We start from the raw sequence: 23969 nt of genomic DNA on the forward strand, positions 1-23969 counted from the left end.
ACAACAATGGAAATACAGATTTATAAACAATTAATGGTGTCTCTAGTGCTTTAGTCTGTGTGAAGTAAACAGAATGCTCACAGAAACCAAAAGCATGACATATCTATCAGTCCCTGGTTTGGGAAAACTGCTACAAGTCCTGGTTTGGATCCAGGTCTACCATCAGGACACCCTGAAATACAGTGGTGATTAGTAATCTTGATTCATCTTGTATACTCTTTAAAAGGACAGTTTTGCAGTTACACAATAAAGGAATTTGGGGTCTATTAATCTTAATTTGAACACAGAGTATGATCTACTTTAAAACTTGGTAGAGGACAATCTGATTTGACTGCAAATACCCTAACAACACAGGTGTCAACCAATCATCTCCTTTGACATTTTAGTGGAAATAAAACATATTTTGCCGTTTGAAGCAAGGAGAGAGAAAATAGATGCTAAATTTTAAGCTTCAGTCTGATCAGGAAGGCCCAGTATCAATCACTGGTCTGTGCTGAATTATATCAACAGCCAAATATGTATTAGCTAGGGTGATGATGGGGCATACTATTTGGTCTCAAAAGGCGGACATTTAATGGGGAAGGTGGGTTGGGGACAGGAAGGCTCTGAGGCGGTTGGGAAACCTGGGAGAAAGGGCTTCCTGGATTGCTTCTGTTTCCCACCCACAGCCAGCTACATTGTAAGGCTGACTGGCTCCAGGCACGTAGGCCTGCGGCACGAGGCTGCAGAGAAGAGCGAAGGAGGGAGGGGTCGCGTGGGGGGCCGGGGCCAGCTGGAGGAGTGGGATGGGGGGGGGGTCCGAAAAGATCATGGGTCAGCCGAAGGTGCTGGTGGGGTGGGGGGAGGAGTCGGGTCTGAAAACGTCAAAATCATGTGAGGCCTATCCACGAGAAACAGCACCCTACCCGAGACGGACAGTAACCTGTGCGTTCTAACCTTTATTGGCTCCCGGTACACCCAAGTCTCTAATTTAAAATTCTCATAACCAAGTTTAAAACCTTTCATTGCCATGCCTCTCTTTTGTCTCGGTATACACCTCCAGATCTATAACCTGTTTCTCCAATTCTGGCCTCTTCTGCTTTCTCACCATCATTAGTGGCCATGCCTTCAGCTATCTCAGTCCCAAACTCTGGAATTCCTTCACTAAATCCCTACAGGAGAGGAGAGGTAAGAGGTGGGAAAGTGAGGAGTGGAAAGTATCTTTGAATAATTAAATATATTTGTTGCCTATTTTCATTACTTATCATTGCTTCAAAATTTAATTCAGTTTTGAAATGAGAATCAAATGAGAGAGAGCATAGAGAAGAGTTGGAGAGGGTGGGGAGACTGAAGGAGAGAGGGTCAAGTGAGCAGAGCAGAGTAGGTAGAATTGAGAACGGAGAGGAAATGAGAGAGAAGATATTTGAAGAATTGAATAAGTTTTGGAAAAAGGTGACAAATTTATAACTATTTCAGAATTGAATACTGTTTTTAATTGGGAATATGGATTATGTTTTAAATTGAGACATTAACAATGAATCTTATAAAATAGAATTCTTCAAAGGGAGAGTCCATTACAAGATACAGGAAAAGATCGCTATCACAGGCCGGGGCCAGGAGCAGCATTGTGGGGGGGAGGGGGGGCAGCGGGACGGAAGGAAACGAAGGCCTGGAGCAAGAGGCCTGGAGGCGGGGGGAGAATCGAAGGCCTCATGGTGTGGGGGGGTGCGGTCTCGTAGGAGATCTTCGATCACGAGGCTGGGGTTATATAGGGACCCTGGATCCAGGAGTTACTTCCTGGATGCAGCAGTCCTTATCTTGCTGTAGCTACCGGGTTTCACAAGGTACACAAAACCTGACCAGCTACAGTTAAAAATAAAATGGAGGTTAAAGAAGAGGTTTCCAGCTTCATTATAATATTTAAATAGACGGCCCGCCTCTTGGCAGAGATAGGCTGCCCGACTCTGTCCCGCCACCGTTAAAAGCGGAAGTGGACAGGTTGGAGGCAGGTTCAAGTGGGGATTCACACTGTTAGAACTTTAACTCCCCCCGTGCTCCCAACTCACCTGTTTTTTATGTTAAAATTCCTCCCAAAATCTCAGGACTAGGAGGCTGGAGGAAGAAAATGCAGTAGGATTCTGTGTCCTAATTACTATCTCGTAATCCTGCTCAAAACTAAGCCTGAGGGGATGTTATGTGGAAACATGTCTGTACTTTGCTGTGATGTCTCACAGTTCAATCATCATCATCATAGGCAGTCCGTCGAACGAGGATGACTTGCTTCCACAAGAGTTCACAGATGTTTCAATGAAGGACCCGATGTTCCAGTCCTGAACTCCAATTGAAGGGGTGGAAGATGCCTGTGCGTGGATTTTTTTAACGTGTGGTGACTGTTGCACATCAGCCACCAGACGGGCTCGACAGAGCTAGACCTTTATCCAGTGGCAAGGGTTGAACCTGGATGACTGGAGACCTGCTCTGCTGCACGGACCTAGTGCGCAAACATATCGCAGTGTGGGCTGGTCCGTGCTGCCCCTGGGCTCTCTGATCTTCTGGGCTCCGTACCCTCATTCGCCGCACCTCCGGCATGATGTTCCAGGGCCCGGCGCTCCAGCTCTATTCATAACCCCGACTTCAATAGCTTCCTAATGGTGACCATCTAGGTTTCCACATAAACCAAGAGCCAGAGAGTTGAGAGTCTCTGTGAAACTGAACCCCAGTAAGAGCTATTGGTTTCAAAACACGAGTAGGAGAGGAGAAAAAAAGAGAGAAAATAGGAGGGAAAAAAGGGACATTTACCCAAGATTAAAACGATGCAGCACTTACTGATGTCATGACATCATTTGCAGATGTGACATCTTTTCAAAGCCTAAGTATAAATTGGCTCTGTGGTTGTTGCCATGGCTGTGACTGCAAGAGCCACTTTAATTCTTTAGCTTAACTCTCCTGTTCATTGGTGGCAGCACAGTTGCTAAGGGAATATTTGTGCAGTGCGTGGGTGTGAAGAGAACACAGCTGTTAAGAGTTTAAGCAGTAAGCATGCTGCGTTGTGCCTTCATAAAGAGTGAAAATAGACCTGTAAAAATCATGCCTCGTGGGCGTTATCTTGTAGGCTCAATAATGCAGCCCATGGCATAAAATATAATCTCTGAAAAAGGGGCACAAAATTGGATTGAAAAATAATAATAGGTTCGGTCTGTTCTGAATTCAATGAGATATCAGGCCAACTGAATGACTGTCTACATTTACTCAATGTATATAATATGCTCGATCAGTCCCTCGACCATGAAACACCAAGACTGGTTCGACGAGAACGACCAAGAGATCCAGGAGCTAATAAGCTGCAAGCTCAAGGCATTCTTGAACTGGAAACAGCATCACAACTCAAGAGTAAGAAAACAGCTCCACAGATGTCTGAAGGCTGAGGTCCAACAAAAAACCCGCGACCTAAAGAACAGGTGGTGGGTGGAGAAAACACAGGAGATCCAGCAACTAGCCAACAACCACGATGTGCGAGGATTCTTCAGCGCAGTCAAGACTAACGACGGCCCAAGCATCCAAGGCCTTATTCCACTGCTGGCCAAAATCGGAGAGGTACTCATCAAGGACAGAGAGGCAGTCATTGCTCGTTGGAAGGAGCACTTCAAAGATCTCCTCAACCGAGACTCTGTCTTCGACGTCAGTGTCCGCGACTCCATCCTGCAGCATACTACCCCGCCATCACCTCAGCACAACCCCAGCCTGGCATGAGGTGAGAAAAGGCCATTCGACAACTGAAGAACAACAAGGCCTCAGGAGCAGATGGAATCCCCGCCGAAGCACTAAAACATGGCGGAAAAGCACTATTGGTGCGAATACACAATCTCATTTCTCTCATATGGAAGGAGAGGAGCATGCCAGGGGATCGCAGAGACGTGGTAATCATGACCATCTTCAAGAAAGGCAACAAGTCCAATTGCGGTAACTACAGAAGCATTTCCCTGCTGTCTGCCACAGGGAAAGTCATCACAAGAATCCTCCTCAATCGGCTTCTCCCTGTGGCTGAAGAGCTCCTCATAGAGTCACAATGCAGATTCCGCCCACTAAGGGGCACAATGGACATGATCTTCACTGTGTGGCAAATCCAAGGGAAATGCAGGGAACAGCACCAAACCCTGTACATAGCCTTCTTTGACCTAACAAAGGCCTTCGACACTGTCAACCACGAGGGATTATGGAGTTGTCCTCCTCAAATTCGACTGCCCTCAAAAGTTTGTCACCATCCTTCGTCTGCTTCACGATGACATGCAAGCCATGATCCTGATCAACGGATCCACCACAGACCCAATTCATGTTCAAACCGGGGTCAAGCAAGGTTGTGTCATTGCACCAATGCTCTTCTCAATCGTCCTTGCTATAATGCTCCCTCTCACCCTCAGTAAGCTCTCCGCTGGAGTGGAGCTAATCTACAGAACAAACGGGAAACTGTTCAACCTGTGCTGCCTCCAGGCCCGATCCAAGGTCATCCCATCCTCTGTCATTGAATTACAGTACGCAGATGACGCTTGCGTCTGCGCACACTCGGAGGCCGAACTCCAAGCCATCATCAACACCTTCACTGAAGCATACGAGAGCATGGGCCTTACACTAAACATCCATAAAGTGAAGGTCCTCTACCAACCTGCCCCCATCATGCAGCACTGCTCCCCGATTATCAAAATCCAAACGAGGCCTTGGACAACATGCACCATTTTCCATACCTCGGGAGCCTACTGTCAACAAGGGCAGGCGTCGATGACGAAGTCCAAGCTCATGGTCTACAGAGCCTCCTATATGCTTCAGAGACATGGACTATGTACAGCAGGCACCTCAAAGCACTGGAGAAGTACCACCAACGCTGCCTCCGCAAAATCCTGCAAATCCATTGGCAGAATAGGTGCACCAACGTCAGTGTCCTCACTCAGGCCAACATCCCCAGCATTGAAGCACTGACCACGCTTGATCAGCTCCGTTTGACTGGCCACATCGTCTGCATGCCTAATACGAGACTCCCAAAACAAGCGCTCTATTCGGAGCTCTGACAAAGCAAGCGAGCCCCAGATGGGCAGAGGAAACACTTCAAGGACACCCTCAAAGCCTCCTTGATAAAGTGCAACATCCCCACTGACACCTGGGAATCCCTGGCCAAAGACCGCCCTAAGTGGAAGAACAACATCTGGGAGGGCGCTGAGCACCTCGAGTCTCATCGCCGAGAGCATGCAGAAAACAAGCACAGGCAGCATGCAGAAAACCAGACTCCCCACCCACCCTTTCCTCCAACGACTGTCTGTCCCACCTGCGACAGAGACTGTAATTCCCATATTGGACTGTTCAGTCACCTGAGAACTTTAGGAGTGGAAGCAAATCATCCTCGACTCTGAGGGACTGCTTAAGAGAAGAGAGATAATATGCATCATATCTATAATTATTTGTTCTAATTCTATCCATTTTGAATAAAGCATTCTTCCACTGTTTTTTCAAGCACTTCAATTGTCAATGTTATTCACCATCGTTCACACTCTGTACAAGTGATTTTTCTATACGTTAGGTTTCTTTCCATGTAATTCTTTTTATTTGTCTTTATTGCTAAAATTTTCACCTACCACTTTCCTCTTTTACCAAGTCGCCTCATGGGCAAACAGCTTCAAAATTTCCACCTACTCTCTGAACTATTTGATACAAGGTTACCAAGTGATTTCCCTCTTGTTCTCAGAAGCATTGCCGCTCCAGTCTTCCCCTCTCCAGACTAAGATCTGGAATCCATTTTCTAATACTCAGAAGTGCAACTTACCCCCACATTAATCAGAAATAAAACTGAAGCAGGCTGCCAACTGCTTCATCCCAGAACTGAAAGACTTAACACCAGCCATTATTTTTTCCGAAATAAAATATTCCTAATGCTATTTCTTTCTTTTTCCAAGATATAGCAATTGCATTCAGTGGCTTTTAGCTTGGTTTACAACCTAATCTCTCAAGACCTCTTGGTTAAACAGAACTGCTTTGCTGATATCTCACAGCTCTATATTTCATGGGAATCCTCACGAAGATACTTAGTGGCAAAATCTCCTACATTTTTAATTAAAAAGAAAATAAACTGCTTGATTTTCCCTCTAGTCTGAATCTGCTTTCCCTGGAGCTCAATTCCAGTTTGTTTGTTTCTTAAAATTGTCATCAAAACAACACAGAGCGGGTGAGTGACAAATGGTATTCAGTCTGTCACCTCTTCAATACTATTTAGCTCATGTGTGATGTACCATCAGTTTTGATCACACCACATTGTCTCTGAGCAGCCTTCGGTCTTCCTCACTAATTATAGGATTTGGCACAAACACTGACTCAGCTGGCAGGTGGGGCATTGAGAGGTCTAACATTTATTTTCAGGAGCAGGATCATTAAGTGAGGACCAGTGGGTAATAGTTAATTTTCTTAATCCTAAATTTGTTGCTCATAAAACTGGACTATCATTCCTGATCTGTCAGGATCAATACCTGTTACAAATTCAGGCCAGTCACAGGCACCTTCTCAGGTTCAGTGGCGGTAATCGCTCCCAGGAGGGTTTTGTGCATCTTACTGTTATGGTATTTGACTCGCACTGCCCTATGCATGATAGTGGGACCCAGGGTTGTAACAGTGGAACCCCATTGTGACCTGAATCTGATAGTCATGTCTTTTGTATGTGTATGTCTTTATTCTCTCCAAAGGCAGACTGAATGAACACTAGATGAGGCGAGGCTTGGTTTGAATTGTTAAGCTGTTTTATTCTACAGTAAGAGGAACATACTGAGCAATAATTATGACCAGATTTACTTAGTGCAGTCGATCCAACTTTCTCCTTGGAATACTATGAAAATGACATACACGCCATGCTACACACTTCCATGGGTTGTCTTGCTTGACTTAAACAGAATAACTCCTCCAAATTCTGCCTGTTTTGAGACTGCCTTTTCTGGGGACTTTCTGCCTAAGATGCAGCTTCTTTTGTAAAAGCTAGATAGAATGTCAGACATGTAAAAAGCTGTTTCATTTCCTGACAATTTTATCCATTGTTCACAATGAGAAGATCGAAAACCTTCCAAAACAGGTACATGTGTTTATTAATTCTGGAGAAAAGTCACCAAACTGTTTATTAATTACAGTCAATGAGGAAACAACATAAATACTAGCTCATTAACATCTTAACTATCTTTAAACTCAGACCCACCCCCCTTTTTATTACATAGAAACATCGAAAATAGGTGCAGGAGTAGGCCATTCGGCCCTTCTAGCCTGCACCGCCATTCAATGAGTTCATGGTTGAACATGCAACTTCAGTACCCCATTCCTGCTTTCTCGCCATACTCCTTGATCCCCCGAGTAGTAAGGACTTCATCTAACTCCTTTTTGAATATATTTAGTGAATTGGCCCCAACAACTTTCTGTGGTAGAGAATTCCACAGGTTCATCACTCTCTGGGTGAAGAAGTTTCTCCTCATCTCGGTCCTAAATGGCTTACCCCTTATCCTTAGACTGTGACCCCTGGTTCTGGACTTCCCCAACATCGGGAACATTCTTCCTGCATCTAACCTGACTAAACCCATCAGAATTTTAAACGTTTCTATGAGGTCCCCTCTCATTCTTCTGAGTGAATACAAGCCCAGTTGATCCAGTCTTTCTTGATAGGTCAGTCCCGCCATCCCGGGAATCAGTCTGGTCAACCTTCGCTGCACTCCCTCAATAGCAAGAATGTCCTTCCTCAAGTTAGGAGACCAAAACTGTACACAATACTCCAGGTGTGGCCTCACCAAGGCCCTGTATAACTGTAGCAACACCTCCCTGCCCCTGTACTCAAATCCCCTCGCTATGAAGGCCAACATGCCATTTGCTTTCTTAACCGCCTGCTGTACCTGCATGCCAACCTTCAATGACTGATGTACCATGACACCCAGGTCTCGTTGCACCTCCCCTTTTCCTAATCTGTCACCATTCAGATAACAGTCTGTCTCTCTGTTTTTACCACCAAAGTGGATAACCTCACATTTATCCACATTATACTTCATCTGCCATGCATTTGCCCACTCACCTAACCTATCCAAGTCACTCTGCAGCCTCATAGCATCCTCCTCGCAGCTCACACTGCCACCCAACTTAGTGTCATACGCAAATTTGGAAATACTACATTTAATCCCCTTGTCTAAATCATTAATGTACAATGTAAACAGCTGGGGTCCCAGCACAGAACCTTGCGCTACCCCACTAGTCACTGCCTGCCATTCTGAAAACTCCCCATTTACTCCTACTCTTTGCTTCCTGTCTGACAACCAGTTCTCAATCCATTACTTACAATAATACAGTATGCTTTCAAAACACTAAAAGTTACTCTCTGTGAATCTTTTCTGTTGAGAAATTGTCAAAATTCCTGAAACTTTGACAATACAAGAGGATTATAGGTTACAGTAGTTTGATGCATTAGGTTTTATTTGTCCCCTCACTTTATAAATAAATTTACATAAAATGATGATTTTTATTAGGTAGCGGCCACTTATCTACATAAATACGAGAATGATTCCAATATGGTGCATATAATGACATTATCCATGTTGCTTAGCACAGAGAGAATGCTCTTCATTCCTTAGAGCAGTTTCAATACTACGAAGGAATATGGGTAAAAGCTATGGCCCGGATTTTGCAGTCAGTGGAAAATGAACGGTGCTAGCCATTGATTACATTTACACGCCGACAGACTTCGCACTGTGACTTGCGGTAATTAGAGAGTTGAAACAGCGCAGCGCCCTTTACAGGGGATCCAGGACCTGTGTGAACAGGGAAAACAACTGCTTGTTCCTTAACCAACCAGATTGAAGAATCGTTACTGAGACATGCAGGGCCTGAAATTCACCATCCCTATAGGGACAGCTACCGCGGAGTTTGGGCGGTCGATCGAAAAAATCAATCGACCGTCGCGGTCAGGTATTTTCCCCTCCCCAAGTCATATTCAGCTCGGGGAGGATTTCTTCACTTCCACCCGAAACAACGCGGTGAAGCCGCTGCAAAGGTGAGCTTCCAATAGTGAGCTTTGCAGCGTGCAGGCCACTGAAAAGCCACCAGGACAGCGAAATTCACCGAGGAAAAGGTAGGACTTTTCCCGGCAGTGCCCCCCCGAGGTTTTCAATGCCCGAACGGGACACCGCTGGGGTCCTTTGGTAGGTAAATAGGTTTATTAATTATTAGTGTTTTTATTTCATTTTCCAGCATCCACAATATTTATCTTTTGATATAATTTTATTCATTAGTGTTTTTATTTCATTTTCCGTGGTCCGCAGTATTTAGCTTTTCATATAGTTTTAGCAATGGTTTTGGTTCTATTACACCTGCTGAGTGCTGCTCAGAGGTTTGGTCATACCCCTGTACTTTTGTACAACTTTCAAGTCTGACTCTTTAGTGGAATCCTGTGGGCTGCAGAGACCTGCTTGGCTGGGTTCACCCTGAGGATGGGAGGTGTTTGGGAGGGAGACACTTGGTCAGAAGCAGGGCGGCACACGCAGGAGAAGGCGTCGCTGTCAACATTCTGCAGACAGGTAGCGGGCGAGGGAGGCAGTAGCCATGATTCATTCATTCTGCGCTAGACCAGTGTGCCCGCCGTCTTCACCGGCCCGAAGCAGGTTGGCTGCTTGGGGACAAGGGATATCCCCTGTCCACTTGGCTGCTCACTCCACTGTCGAACCCCAGGACAGCGCGCGAGCATGCATACAATGATGCTCATTGTGCCAACAGGTGCATCATTGAGCAGTGCATAGGCATCCTTAAAGTAGAGAGTCCTGTGCCTGGACCACTCTGGTGGCACCTTGCAGTACTCTCTTCAACGGGGCTCCAAAATTGTCGTGGTCTGCTGCATTCTGCAGAACCTGGCCATCATGAGGTGACAGCCGCTAGAGGTCGAGAAGGAAAGAAGGAAGGAAAGAAGGAAGGAAAGAAAGAAGGAAGGAAGGAAAGAAAGGAAGGAAAGAAAGGAAGGAAAGAAGGAAGGAAAGAAAGAAAGAAGGAAGGAAAGAAGGAAGGAAAGAGAGAAGGAAGGAAGGAAGGAAGGAAGGAAGGAAGGAAGGAAGGAAGGAAGGAAGGAAGGAAGGAAGGAAGGACGAGGAGGACGATGATGATGATGATGATGATGATTCCCGTCGCCCCAGAGCTAGGAGTCGTCGACCCATCGCTACCCTGGAAGTGTCGGGTGGAGACTGGCCAGCACCCTCCTGGGAGGGTGCGTCCTCACATACATGGAGATGCCCAACACCTCCCATGCAATCTCCCTCCATGCATTATGTGCTGCATGTCTGCCAGGTCTCCCCATGTCAGGAAACAATATTCTTCTTTGTCCTCCACACTGTTCATCCCTGTCTCCAGTTCTATATCAGTGAACCTGTTGGCTCTCCTTGCACCTCTTACACCAGTCATCCTTCCAAACTCCTTCCCCCCTCAGGGCCTTGCTGCAAACAGGCCAGGGAGCAGTTGGCTCATTAGAAACCCTTATCTGCATGCTGAATTTCTCAAATGAAGACAGCCACACCGCTGAAAAACCCTTTGGAAGGGTTCATTAGCGCTGGAACCCATTTGTTCACTTTTGGAGCTGAATTTGGGGTAGCCCAGCCACGAAAACATTTCGGCGCTAATGGCCCCAAAAAGGTGGGGGGAGCACCAGCTTTCCAGCAGTACTGAATTTCAGGACTGCAGAGTCTAAACCAGGAAGTGTAAGTTAGAACCAGAAAGTGGAATAAAGAGAGGGAAAGAAAGAAGGAATTAAGATATAAAGAGATAAAAGTGACAAAAATAAAAAGTAAAACAAATCTTTTTAATTTTTCAAAATCTATAATAATAATTAAAATCTGAAGGAAGGAAACTCCACTTTTGTAAAAGTTAATTTTGAGTGCCAGAGAGGTTGTTTGGCAATAATTAAGACATCACGCCATTAAAAAATCACTTACATTTGAATGCACAATTCCTAACTTTTCAGCTGTGTTTAGCGGATATCAATCACATAAATATTGCAAATTCACACCTTCCATGCATGTGAATGCTGTATTCTCGGTGTGGCACAGCTTCTAGAGGAGCAGTGCAACTTGGACAGCAACTTCCTGATTTCCACGTTTAACTGCGCATGTGCAGTCGCCAGAAATTGCTGTCCAATTTACTTCTCAGTAAAGGTGAGTGCTGGTAGCCTCATCATTATTTCTACTGCAATATCCGGCTCATTGTAATTAACAGTTAAAAACAATGATGAGGTCCAAATTAGGTAGACGGAATGAAAGACAAAATAGTAGATGAAATGGTCAGAAATAGCAGGTAAATACTCATAAAGGATACAAGATAAATGGAAAGGATGAAAGAAAAAAGATAAAAGAATGGAAATAGTTTGGCATATCTTCCACTGTCATTGTGAGACAATGACAATGCAGAACCATGTGATTTAGAAAATCTTAATGAACAAGAACGAATGCTAATCAAACTTATTTAGCACAAGCCAGGCCAGTATAATCAACAAACTCAGCAGAATTCGCTGAGCAGGCTCCAAAGGACAAATGGCCTACACCTGCTCTTATTTCTTATGCTCTAGAATGGACGTGATGACAAAATCAACAAAAACAATGTCAAATACCAAAGACTTCTGTGGATTAGCTGATGATACATATACACACAAAACATGGACGAAGATTACACGTCTGTATCTATTTTCTAATAAGAACATAAGAAATAGGAACAGGAGTAGGCCATACGGCCCCTCGAGCCTGCTCCGCCATTCAATACGATCATGGGTGAGAACTCAGATGAACAGGACCCCAAGAAAGAATGCAAAAGGCAGAAGGCAACAGAGCAGAGTAGCACTGGGGTAAGTGAAAACCACAAGGTGATAGGAAGGGACAATATGTATGAATATAAAGGGGCTGCAGGAGGGGTCAAAACTAAAAATCATGGTTTAAAAACTAGTATTAAAACATTCCACCTTAATGCACGCAGCATTCGAAATAAAGTAAATGAGTTGACAGCACAAATCATTACAAATGGGTATCATTTGGTGGCCATTACAGAAACATGGTTGCAGGGTGGCCAAGACTGGGAATTAAACATTCAGGGGTATCTTACAATTCGGAAAGATAGACAAGAAGGGAAAGGAGGTGGGGTAGCTCTGTTAATAAAGAATGATATCAGGGCAGTTGTGAGAGATGATATTGCCTCAAATGAACAAAATGTTGAATCATTATGGGTGGAGATTAAAGATAGCAAGGGGAAAAAGTCACTGGTGGGCCTAGTTCATAGGCCCCCAAATAATAACTTCACGGTGCGGCGGACAATAATAAATGGAATAATGGAGGCATGTGAAAAAGGAACGGCAGTAACCATGGGGGATTTTAACCGACATATCGATTGGTCAAATCAAATTGCACGGGCATTCGATAAGGTGCCACACAAAAGGTTACTGCAGAAGATAAAGGTACGCGGAGTCAGAGGAAATGTATTCGCATGGATCGAGAATTGGCTGGCTAACAGAAAGCAGAGAGTCGGGATAAATGGGTCCTTTTCAGGTTGGAAATCGGTGGTTAATGGTGTGCCACAGGGATCGGTGCTGGGACCACAACTGTTTACAATATACATAGATGACCTGGAAGAGGGGACAGAGTGTAGTTTAAGAAAATTTGCAGATGACACAAGGATTCGTGGGAAAGCGGGTTGTGTAGAGGACACAGAGAGGCTGCAAAGAGATTTAGATAGGTTAAGCGAATGGGCTAAGGTTTGGCAGATGGAATACAATGTCGGAAAATGTGAGGTCATCCACCTTGGGAAAAAAAAACAGTAAGAGGGAATATTATTTGAATGGGGAGAAATTACAACATGCTGCGGTGCAGAGGGACCTGGGGGTCCTTGTGCATGAATCCCAAAAAGTTAGTTTGCAGGTGCAGCAGGTAATCGGGAAGGCGAATGGAATGTTGGCCTTCATTGCGAGAGGGATGGAGTACAAAAGCAGGGAGGTCCTGCTGCAACTGTACAGGGTATTGGTGAGGCCGCACCTGGAGTACTGCGTGCAGTTTTGGTCACCTTACTGAAGGAAAGATATACTAGCTTTGAAGTGGGTACAGAGACAATTCACTAGGCTGATTCCGGAGATGAGGGGGTTACCTTATGATGATAGATTGAGTAGACTGGGTCTTTACTCATTGGTGTTCAGAAGGATGAGGGGTGATCTTATAGAAACATTTAAAATAATGAAAGGAATAGACAAGATAGAGGCAGAGAGGTTGTTTCCATTGGTCGGGGAGACTAGAACTAGGGGGCACAGTCTCAAAATACGGGGGAGCCAATTTAAAACCGAGTTGAGAAGGAATTTCTTCTCCCAGAGAGTTGTGAATCTGTGGAATTCTCTGCCCAAGGAAGCAGTTGAGGCTAGCTCATTGAATGTATTCAAATCACAGATAGATAGATTTTTAACCAATAAGGGAATTAAGGGTTATGGGGAGCGGGCGGGTAAGTGGAGCTGAGTCCACGGCCAGATCAGCCATGATCTTGTTGAATGGCGGAGCAGGCTCGAGGGGCTAGATGGCCTACTCCTGTTCCTAATTCTTATGTTCTTATGGCTGATCCGATCATGGACTCAGCTCCACTTCCGCGCCAGCTCCCCATAACCCCTTATCCCCTTATCATTTAAGAAACTGTCAATTTCTGTCTTAAATTTATTCAATGTCCCAGCTTCCACAGCTCTCTGAGGCAGCGAATTCCACAGATTTACAACACTCAGAGAAGAAATTTATCCTCATCTCTGAATTAAATGGGCGGCCCCTTATTCTAAGATTATGCCCTCTAGTTCTAGTCTCCCCCATCAGTGGAATCATCGTCTCTGCATCCACCTTGTCAAGCCCCCTCATAATCTTATACATTTCGAAAAGATCATCTCTCATTCTTCTGATTTCCAATGAGTAGAGGCCCAATCTACTCAACCTTTCCTCATAAGTCAACCCCCTCATCCCCGGAATCAACCTAGTGAACCTTCTCTGAACTGCCTCCAAAGCAAGTATATCCTTTCGTAAATATGGAAACCAAAACTGCACGCAGTATTCCAGGGTGTGGCCTCACCAATACCTTATATAGCTGTAGCAAGACTTCTCTGCTTTTATGCTCCATCCCCTTTGCAATAAAGGCCAAGATACCATTGGCCTTCCTGATCACTTGCTGTACCTGCATACTATTCTTTTGTGTTTCATGCACGTACCCCCAGGTCCCGCTGTACTGCAGCACTTTGCAATTTTTCTCCATTTAAATTATAACTTGCTCTTTGATTTTTTTCGGCCAAAATGCATGACCTCACACTTTCCAACATTATACTCCATCTGCCAAATTTTAGCCCACTCACTTAGCCTATCTATGTCCTTTTGCAGATTGTTTGCGTCCTCCTCACACATTGCTTTTCCTCCCATCTTTGTATCATCAGCAAACTTGGCTACATTACACTCAGTCCCTTCTTCCAAGTTGTTAATATAGATTGTAAATAGTTGCGGTCCCAGCACCGATCCATGCGGCACCCCACTAGTTACTGGTTACCAACCAGAGAATGAACCATTTATCCCGACTCTCTGTTCTCCATTAGTTAGCCAATCCTCTATCCATGCTAATATATTACTCCCAACCCTGTGAACTTTTATCTTGTGCAGTAACCTTTTATGTGGCACCTTGCCAAATGCCTTCTGGAAATCCAAATACACCACATTTACTGGTTCCCCTTTATCCACCCTGTTCGTTACATCCTCAAAGAACTAAAGCAAATTTGTCAAACATGACTTCCCCTTCATAAATCCAAGTTGACTCTGCCTGACCGAATTTTGCTTTTCCAAATGTCCTGCTACTGCTTCTTTAATAATGGACTCCAACATTTTCCCAACCACAGATGTTAGGCTAACTGGTCTATAGTTTCCTGCTTTTTGTCTGCCTCCTTTTTTAAACAGGGGCATTACATTTGCAGTTTTCCCAATCTGCTGGGACCTCCCCAGAATCCAGGGAATTTTGGTAAATTACAACCAATGCATCCACAATCCCTGCCGCTACTTCTCTTAAGACCTTCGGATGCAAGCCATCAGGTCCAGGGGAATCATCTGCCTTTAGTCCCATTATCTTACTGAGTACCACCTCCTTAGTGATTGTGATTGTGTTAAGTTCCTCCTCCCATAGCCCCTCGACTATCCACTGTCGGAATATTGTTAGTGTTACAGTGTTGACATGAAAATTTCAGTTTTCCTTCTTCTGAACTCTAACTTTTCTTGTTGCATTGAAAGATAGTAATTCAGAAATAATGACAAAGGACTGACTTGTTGAATTGCTAATGTCAAAAGCAAAATCATATCCAGCAAATAAATAGCATCACTATTAGCAAGAGTACAGAGGATCTTAGAATGTACTTTTAACAAGCAATGCCCTTTAACAAAGACTATTCATTCTTACATTAATAAAAATACAAACACACCAATGTCCCTGTAACTCACCAAATTATAAACTATAAATCTGGGGTTTTTTTACATCAAAATACATGCTTTCAATATTTTAACATTGGTCAGGTTTTCCGCTATTCTCTGGACCATAATTTTTATTTCGCTGCTCAGCATACAGAAAATTCCAAACCCAAATGATGCTCTTTTGATTTCCAATTATGTAAGAAATGAATTCTTCCTTTGCTTCTTTTTCTTTTCACTGTATTTGCATATAATGGTAATTAATCAGATCTGCTCAAATAAGCTCACAATTGATGTTAATTCTATCCACAACAATTTGAAACAAAAGCTCATTACTTCGAATCTCCAGCAAGAGGCTGCTGCATTATGTAAATAAAAGCAGGAAATCTACATCAGCTGTTTACTAATGTATGCATGAGAACAGAACTGCAACACTCGCTGCTTTTCCCATCTAAAATGGCCATAAATCATGTCACAAGTTTTATCATAGTTCAGCTGTACAGAAATGTTTTCTAAATGATGTACAAACAAACATGCATCAATAAAAAATCATTAGTTGCATAAAAAGAGGTGAAACTGCATTTGGTACCTGCACTTGAATTAGCGAGGTGAAAACATCCATTTCCATTTGCCTCCTTGATTGAAGAAAGAAGTGCTTTAGCCAGCGATGCAGCAATTGGTTGAACCAGCAAAGTTGTAAGGTTTGTTCGATGTTCCCTGAAGCTTCCACCTTTTAAAATCACAAAACACAATTAAGACAACATGGGTGTGATTTTGGTTTGTTCACCATCCCGATTTCCAGCGGGAATCGATGTAAGAGACACCTCATTTTTTTAAAAACATACTACCAACTTCCAGCTCCCGCTGTTTTCAAACTGGCCGTGATTTTAGGCAGCCAGCACTCCCACCTGTAATAGACTGGAGCCACATTATACCACATAAATTGGGGTCCTGTGACATTGTTAAGACCTCAAATGCAATTTTGGGGCGATTTGATGGAGGTGTTCAAGATCAGGAAGAGTTTTGATAGAGTAAATAAGGAGAAACCATTTCCAGTAGCAGAAGGGTCGGTCACCAGAGGACACAAATTTAAACTATTTGGCAAAAGAACCAGAGACGAGATGAGGACAACATTTTTACGCAGCAAGTCATGATGATCTAGAATGCAGTGCTTGAATGGTAGTGGAAGCAGATTCAATAATAGCTTTCAAAATACTTGAAGGGGAAAAATTTGTAAGGCTATGGGGAAAGGGCTGGGCACTGCGACTAATTGGAGAGCTCTTTCAAAGAGCCGGCACAGGCACAATGGGATGAATGGCCTCCTTCTGTGCTGTATTCAACACCGCCTCCAGTGCTCCAGTGCAGCCTTCGGCCGCCTGAGGAAAAGAGTGTTTGAAGACCAGGTCCTCAAAACTGCCACCAAGCTCATGGTCTGCAGGGCTGTAGTAATACCTGCCCTCCTATATGCTCAGAGACCTGGACCATGTACAGTAGACACCTCAAGTCGCTGGAGAAATACCACCAACGATGTCTCCGCAAGATCCTACTAATCCCCTGGGAGGACAGACGCACCATTGTTAGCGTCCTCAACCAGGACAACATCCCCAGCATTGAAGCACTGACCACACTTGATCAGCTCCGCTGGGCAGGCCACATTGTTCGCATGCTAGACACGAGACTCCCAAAGCAAGCGCTCTACTCGGAACTCCTTCACGGCAAACGAGCCAAAGGTGGGCAGAGGAAATGTTACAAGGACACCCTCAAAGCCTCCCTGATAAAGTGCAACATCCCCACTGACACCTGGGAGTCCCTGGCCAAAGACCACCCTAAGTGGAGGAAGTGCATCCGGGAGGGCACTGAGCACCTCGACTCTCATCGCCGAGGTCAAGCGCAGGCAGCGGAAAGAGCGTGCGGCAAACCTGTCCCACCCACCCTTTCCCTCAATGACTATCTGTCCCACCTGTGACAGGGACTGTGGTTCTCGTATTGGACTGTTCAGCCACCTAAGGACTCATTTTTAGAGTGGAAGCAAGTCTTCCTTGGTTCCGAGGGACTGCCTATGATGATGATGATGATCATTCTATGATCGCGCAAACTAATAGTTTCACTAAAAGAATCACAAGGTTAGGGAAGGTGTAAAATGGGAAATTCGTGCTGGGGTGTGTTTGTGTTGGGGTGGGATGGAGTGCGTACTCTTTGTCTTTTTCTGGACGTACTCTATGCTATAATTGAGCCTAATGCTGATATTGGGTGGCAAATGTGGAAGAATATTCCAGTTTTTAAAATGGTAACTGGTCTCAAAAACAATCATCCAAAAATAAATGATTCTGGACCTACTCTGTAATCATTTTCACATTTATAGTTGTCCTTTACCTACATAATAATGGCTCTGAATTTGCGGTCGGAGGCTTCCCGTGGAGAAATGCCTCCGATCCAAAATGCTCAAGCACCTGGTGGTCTGAGAGGTATGGAGATTTCCGGTCCTGGGGCTCTCTGAGTATGCGCAGGAAGAGACCAATGTATCTCAGGGACGCACGTGGTTGGCAAGTGCTTCTCAGATCATGTAGGCCAGCCAAACGAATAACCAGAAGGGAATCCCCGTTCATGCTGATGGGGATTCCGTATGTAAGGAAAGGGAGGTGCCGCCTTCTGAGGTACTGACGGCAAAAAAGTCTAAGTAAGTCTTTTTTGTTCTGTTGACCCTGTGAGTGGATATGTGCATGCAGAGAAACAATGCCTTCTATAAAGCCTCTCCGAGAGCCTCCAATCCAGCTTTCTCCATGTCCTCATTCTCCTCCTCAAAACATAATAGAGGTATTCCCATTGGAAAACCCATGTTCCCAAAGCAAAGCAGTTGGAGGCAACAATTACCTGAACAGGGTACCACATATGCAAAAGTGTTCCGTCCTTCTATATTGAGATCCTTGTCATTGTTGATCAAAAATATTTGATCTAAAATATAAATTAAACAAGCTAGCATAGAGGGTGGGGGGTGGGGAAGTTGGGGTTAACTGGGTATGACAGTCTTTTATTTCAAGAACCAAGTTCAAATCTACCCCAAAACATATCTCATCTGTCAGCTGGCTGTAAATATCTTAAATTAAATAGATCTGACAGTCCCTTCCAGATCCCAGTTGGCACAAGACTACAGCACAAAATTGACACTAATTTACAGTATCACTCTTAGGATAGCTGTTGTGGTAAATAGAAAAAAATGTCACACTGCTACAGCAGATGGTGCTGTGGTAAGGTTAGGGCTGAGGCAGAGCAGAGAGAACTTCACTCTGCATCTGAATACCTGAGCAAGGAATGCTTGATCATGACACCAGACAAGCAAAATGTAACTTTGGCAGGGACGCAAGACAGGTGGTAGCAGATCGGCCGATTTACCATTTCATTAAAGTCAATTGAAAAACATTTCAGCGGGTGTATGACAGGTAGCTGATCCGCTACTGCCCATTCTGTGCCGCTGTCAAAGTTGAATTTTGCTCCCCAGGTGCCCGAAATAGAAAAGCACCAACATCCTTCAACGTGTTGAGTAAAAGCTTCACAAAAAGTGGTTCAAAAAATAAACTTGCATGATACAGTGCAAATACTTTGGCCATTTCTGACCATTTTTTGCAAAATAAATAATTATAGAAATAATTTCAGAAAAAATCAGATATTTACCAAATGTCAACAATACTTCGGGGTGAGCATTATGCATCAAAGTAAATGCTTCAGCTAGAAATAGAATTTAAACTTTTCTTTTCAAATATTCTAGCAAGTCAATCACTACTGTCTCTTGGCGGTATAGCAAATAAAAAATAAGTTCTGGAAATATTTTTTGTGTATTAACCCATCACCATATTTAATAGTGGTGAGCCTCCAAACTAAGTTGTTGAGGAATCCACACAGGTAGAGTTTCTGTTTGCCTAATACAGAGTACAATCTCTCACCCTCTCTCTGTGGGGACACATCCCACTTACACAAGTCTAAAGAGCTTAGGCACAGGTAGGCAAGAGCTCAGGATTAGCAACCTCCAGGTGTACATGGAAACATTTCTGGAGTCTCAGCTGCACAAAATCACTCATAAGCGTTCTGTTGCTTATTCAACTAGGACCACAATAAACATTAGGGTGTTGTGTTCCAGGATTTTCTAGAGTAGTGATTCCAGGCCCAGTGACATGTCTACCCTTTCAGCCAGCCTGGGCAATCAGCAACTTGACCTCAGAGATTCAGGTTACCTCTTTCTCCCTACCCTAGTTGGTGGACTGCCTTGGGGCTGTGGCAAATAAAAGGTAAAAATAATAAAAAAAATATTCTTGTTGTGACATTAATACAGTCTTCTAGAAAACAAAGTACAACTTTTACATATGGAATAAGGAGCACCACACTCTGACATAATGAACTGAAATAGCTTATTTTCTGACAAAACACCGCTTATTCTTGTTATTTAAAAATGACGCATTTTTTGGCTGTTCAAATAATGACAATTTATTGCTGTCCCAAAGCACAGTGTATTTTTTATACAATAAATGACTGCACATACACATTTGGAATCAAAAAAACATTTGGAATGAATTTCAGAAAAGATGCAATACAGAAAATGCATATGGACAATATAGTTGGTGGTCAAATAGTGATGGACTGATATTCTTGTATAGTACATATTTTTCAGTATTTCTCAAATCAATGGCACTGTGATACATGAAAAACATTGTGCCCAAATTTCCCCAACTCCTTTTTCCAGCGCACTAACCCGAGATGCGCTGACTTTGTGTGCTGGAATTGGCGCCGAAAAAATGTGCCCCCATCCTGGCCGCTCTGCCGAGTGTCCCGGGACCTGGCGTGGTGTATATAGTGGAGTGCGGGGGGGAGCTACAGCCCCGCGCTGAAAACAGTGCCGTCAGCTGTCCGCATGCGCAGTGGAGTCTGCGCGCATGCTCCTTGTCCTCCCAGCACGTCCTGCGGGCTGTGAGTAGGACCCAATGCTCGGCGCCCCTATCCCTGGCCGAAGGGTCTCCTGCATCGGCCGGGGCGGGCCCGCTGTGGATCTCCCCCCACCACCGTCCCCTTCACCGATGCCGCATTCAGCCTCTCCCTCCCCTGTTCACAGATGCCACATTCAGCCTACCCTCCCAGTGTGCGTCTTGCCGCACCTATCTCAGGCCGAATGGCCTCCTGCACAGGCCGGCCGCTGCCAAGTTTAGTTGAAGGTAGAATTTACTTTAGTTCTTTATTTATTAATTTAATTATTTACTTCAGTTCTTTATTTTTTATTGAATGCTTATTACTTTTTGTGCTGTGTTTAGTGCTTTGTAAGTCTTGGTGCTTTAGGTGCAGGTCTTCTCCGCTTCCTTCTATTTTTTATTTGTTAATTAATTGCTATTACTTTTTGGGCTTTGTAAGTCTTGCTGCAGGTCCTCTCAGCTACCTTGTATTTTTTATTTGAATTATTGAATGCTTATTTTTGTGCTTTATTTAGTGCTTTGTAAGTCTTGGTGCTTTAAATGTACTTATCTGCGTTGATTTCTTAACTCTCCATAAGGGTTTTCTGTACAGCCACAAGTGGCCACATACGCTGGCCTAAGTTAGTTTGGAGTAACTATTAGCTATCCAAAATGGCTTAAATGGCCACAATGGCTGTTAACGCCCCCTTTTGAAAAAAAAAACTAAACTTAAAAAAAATCTTAACCTGACACTGACGCAAATTAAATGTGCAAAATGGGGATTTTTAAGATACTCCAGAAAAATCAAGTTGCTCCAAAAAAAATGGAGCAACTCCTGGGCAAATTTGGGTGCATAAAGTCATGGTTAAAAGGTTTTCTGATTAACTGACAGACTAACTGCAATCATCATGTCTCTCTGCAGTTCTTCCAAATATAATGATCCTTCTGCTACTTGATGAAAATCTTGTAAACAACAAATACTTGTAATGTCTCCACTAAATGGAGATTTGTTATAACAAAATCTATTACATATTTTAATTAATTTGTAAAAAACTACATATAGCTTTTGTAGGTGGGCTTTTTGTAATGTATTTCATAATTTGAATGTGATAATATTGAAGTAAAAACAGTATAGAAAAAATAAAAAAGTAAGGATTAAAAAGATGCTCCATTAATATCCTGTACGTATAACGTGAAGGAGTTACAAACCATACTTCATAATTGCAGTGCACTAACTGTCAGCACAACTGATAACTGCAATACACCTGGCAAGGAAGGTGACATTTATAAAAGGTCTCACATTATTCAAGAATATACTTTTATCTGAGTGAATTTTATCTGAGAATTGGGATTTATCTGAGATTGGTATCAGTTTTACTTTGAATTTTTCAGAGGGTCCTTTTTAATCTATCACTGAATTGTCTCATTAAATTTAAAAGTGATTTTGCGGTCAGCAGCAAAGTGATGGTGCTCGCCGCTGACCTCAAAGAAAGCTGCCCACAAAGATCCAGCGATCTCTGTGGCGCTGATTTCAATTTTCCCGACACTAGTTTGATTCTGGCGCAACTCTTGGGGATCTCCAGTGTTCAGCAACAGTGATGTCATCAAGCAGGCTAAGCAGCAAATCACATTGAAGAATTCTCACAGACAGCAAACCAGGAAGTAAAATGCACAGATTATCCTTCACTTTTTATAAATTTTACAGAGAGCAAAATAAATATTGGGATATACACATGGGATTAAGGTAGAATCTGAAATATCATAAACAAACTTTAACTATATAATATATATGTATATATGAAAAAAACCTATGGACTTTTTATCACAATGGAAAAATTAGACATTTGACAAATATAAAATACATTTTTCAGGACCAGAGAGTTTGTTCAGCAGTAATTCTGACTTAGCATGGCATTAAAAACCCAGTTACACCTCATTTAACAAGGCTTAACTTTTTGGGAAATCTTAACAGCGGGATATTACAGTGTAAAAGGGGAAGTTCGTGTCAGTTCAAGTGATTTCTAAAGATTGCCGTCTTTAACAGCGCACCCTGAGAAGGAGCAGGGAATCACTGACAGGTAAAAATAGGACTTTTACCTCTGGATCCCATGCTCAATTGTATTGTTACATAAATGAAAGTTGTTTCTGGTTATTGCAGGGAGAAGGATTATTCGCTGCTTATGGATTTCTACTTGAAGATCACTAAACCAATGAAAGTTTCCTAGAAACTCAAATTTGAATGAAGAGAAAAATCATTACTTTCATTCTTGTATCATTAGATATAATAGTAATTAATGACTTTATCACATTTTATGGTTGAAGTATATGTTATAGTATATATTTTATATTATAATAGCAACACAAATATACATTCTCATTGCTGGTTCATATTTATAACCAAAATGGTCTTATATCCCAAAAAGACACTTATTTCCCCTTTAAAAAGACATTACTAATTGGATATCATTATTCTATTCCATACACTGTAGACAAATGGTTTAGCTTCCAGCTTGAAATTTTCAGGTCTCTTGTATATTCCAGTTAGTTTCACCCCATGAAAAATTAGAACACTCATAAAGACTTTGATAGCGTGATGAATGACTTTGGTGGAAGCAACAAACGTACAGCCTCAGGTGATTAAATCTGTGTCATTAGGACTGCTGAGCTCTCTTGTACAATCAGTCACCTTAGATGACCTACTCTGGTGGTAGGCCAATGCATTGGAGACCTAATTTGAAACAGCAAAAGTTTTTGTGTTTGATAAGCAATTCTGTAAGGCTAAGAGAACTAATTAGGTACAGATTACAAAATATGGAAAATGTGCCTCAGATTTTTAGAAAAGATATCACGTAAAATCATAACGAGAAATATTATTGGAAAGATAGTGAAATTAAAAAGAATATTTTTAATTATCAATGCTTCCCTGTGAATAGAATTGCACATTCAACTGTTAAGCATTTCCTAACAATACAGAAGTATAATTTATTAAAACAGGTGAACATTTGATAAATATTTTATCACATAGCAGAAGCTTCAAAGGAGTTCTAAAGTCTAATGCAATATTCGTCATTAAAATTTTAAAAAATCTATGCGAGTTGGCAGGTCAGATTGGTACCGCATAGAAGAAACATTCAGACCATAACCAGATATGGAGAAATATACAGATGTATGAAGAATTTGAAGCTGAGATACATACATCATAGGCAGTCCCTTGGAGTCGAGGATGACATAAGAGCATAAGAAATAGGAGCAGAAGTAGGCCATACGGCCTCTCGAGCCTGCTCCGCCATTTAATACGATCATGGCTGATCCGATCATGGGCTTAGGTCCATTTCCGTGCCTGCTCTCCAAAACCCCTTATCCTCTTATCATTTAAGAAACTGTCTATTTCTGTCTTAAATTTATTCAATGTCCCAGCTTCCACAGCTCTCTGAGGCAGCAAATTCCACAGATCCACAACCCTCAGAGAAGAAATTTCTCCTCATCTTAGTTTTAAATGGGCAGTCCCTTATTCTAAGATTATGCCCTCTAGATCTAGGCTCCCCCATCAGTGAAAACATCTTCTCTGCATCCACCTTGTCCA

The 23969-nt window shown here is 43.0% G+C and overlaps 1 protein-coding gene across 1 annotated transcript in view; it reads right to left on the reverse strand.

The window, feature by feature from the left end:
* Positions 1 to 23969, reverse strand: part of LOC139266239 (inactive N-acetylated-alpha-linked acidic dipeptidase-like protein 2) — a 795403-nt gene that overhangs the window by 424548 nt on the left and 346886 nt on the right. The window contains exon 6 of the mRNA XM_070884068.1: positions 16045 to 16185. Coding sequence (XP_070740169.1) covers positions 16045 to 16185 — 141 coding nt within the window. The remainder of the gene's footprint in view (positions 1 to 16044; positions 16186 to 23969) is intronic.

Source organism: Pristiophorus japonicus, chromosome 6 (genome assembly GCF_044704955.1).
Source record: "Pristiophorus japonicus isolate sPriJap1 chromosome 6, sPriJap1.hap1, whole genome shotgun sequence".
Classification (NCBI taxonomy): domain Eukaryota; kingdom Metazoa; phylum Chordata; class Chondrichthyes; family Pristiophoridae; genus Pristiophorus; species Pristiophorus japonicus.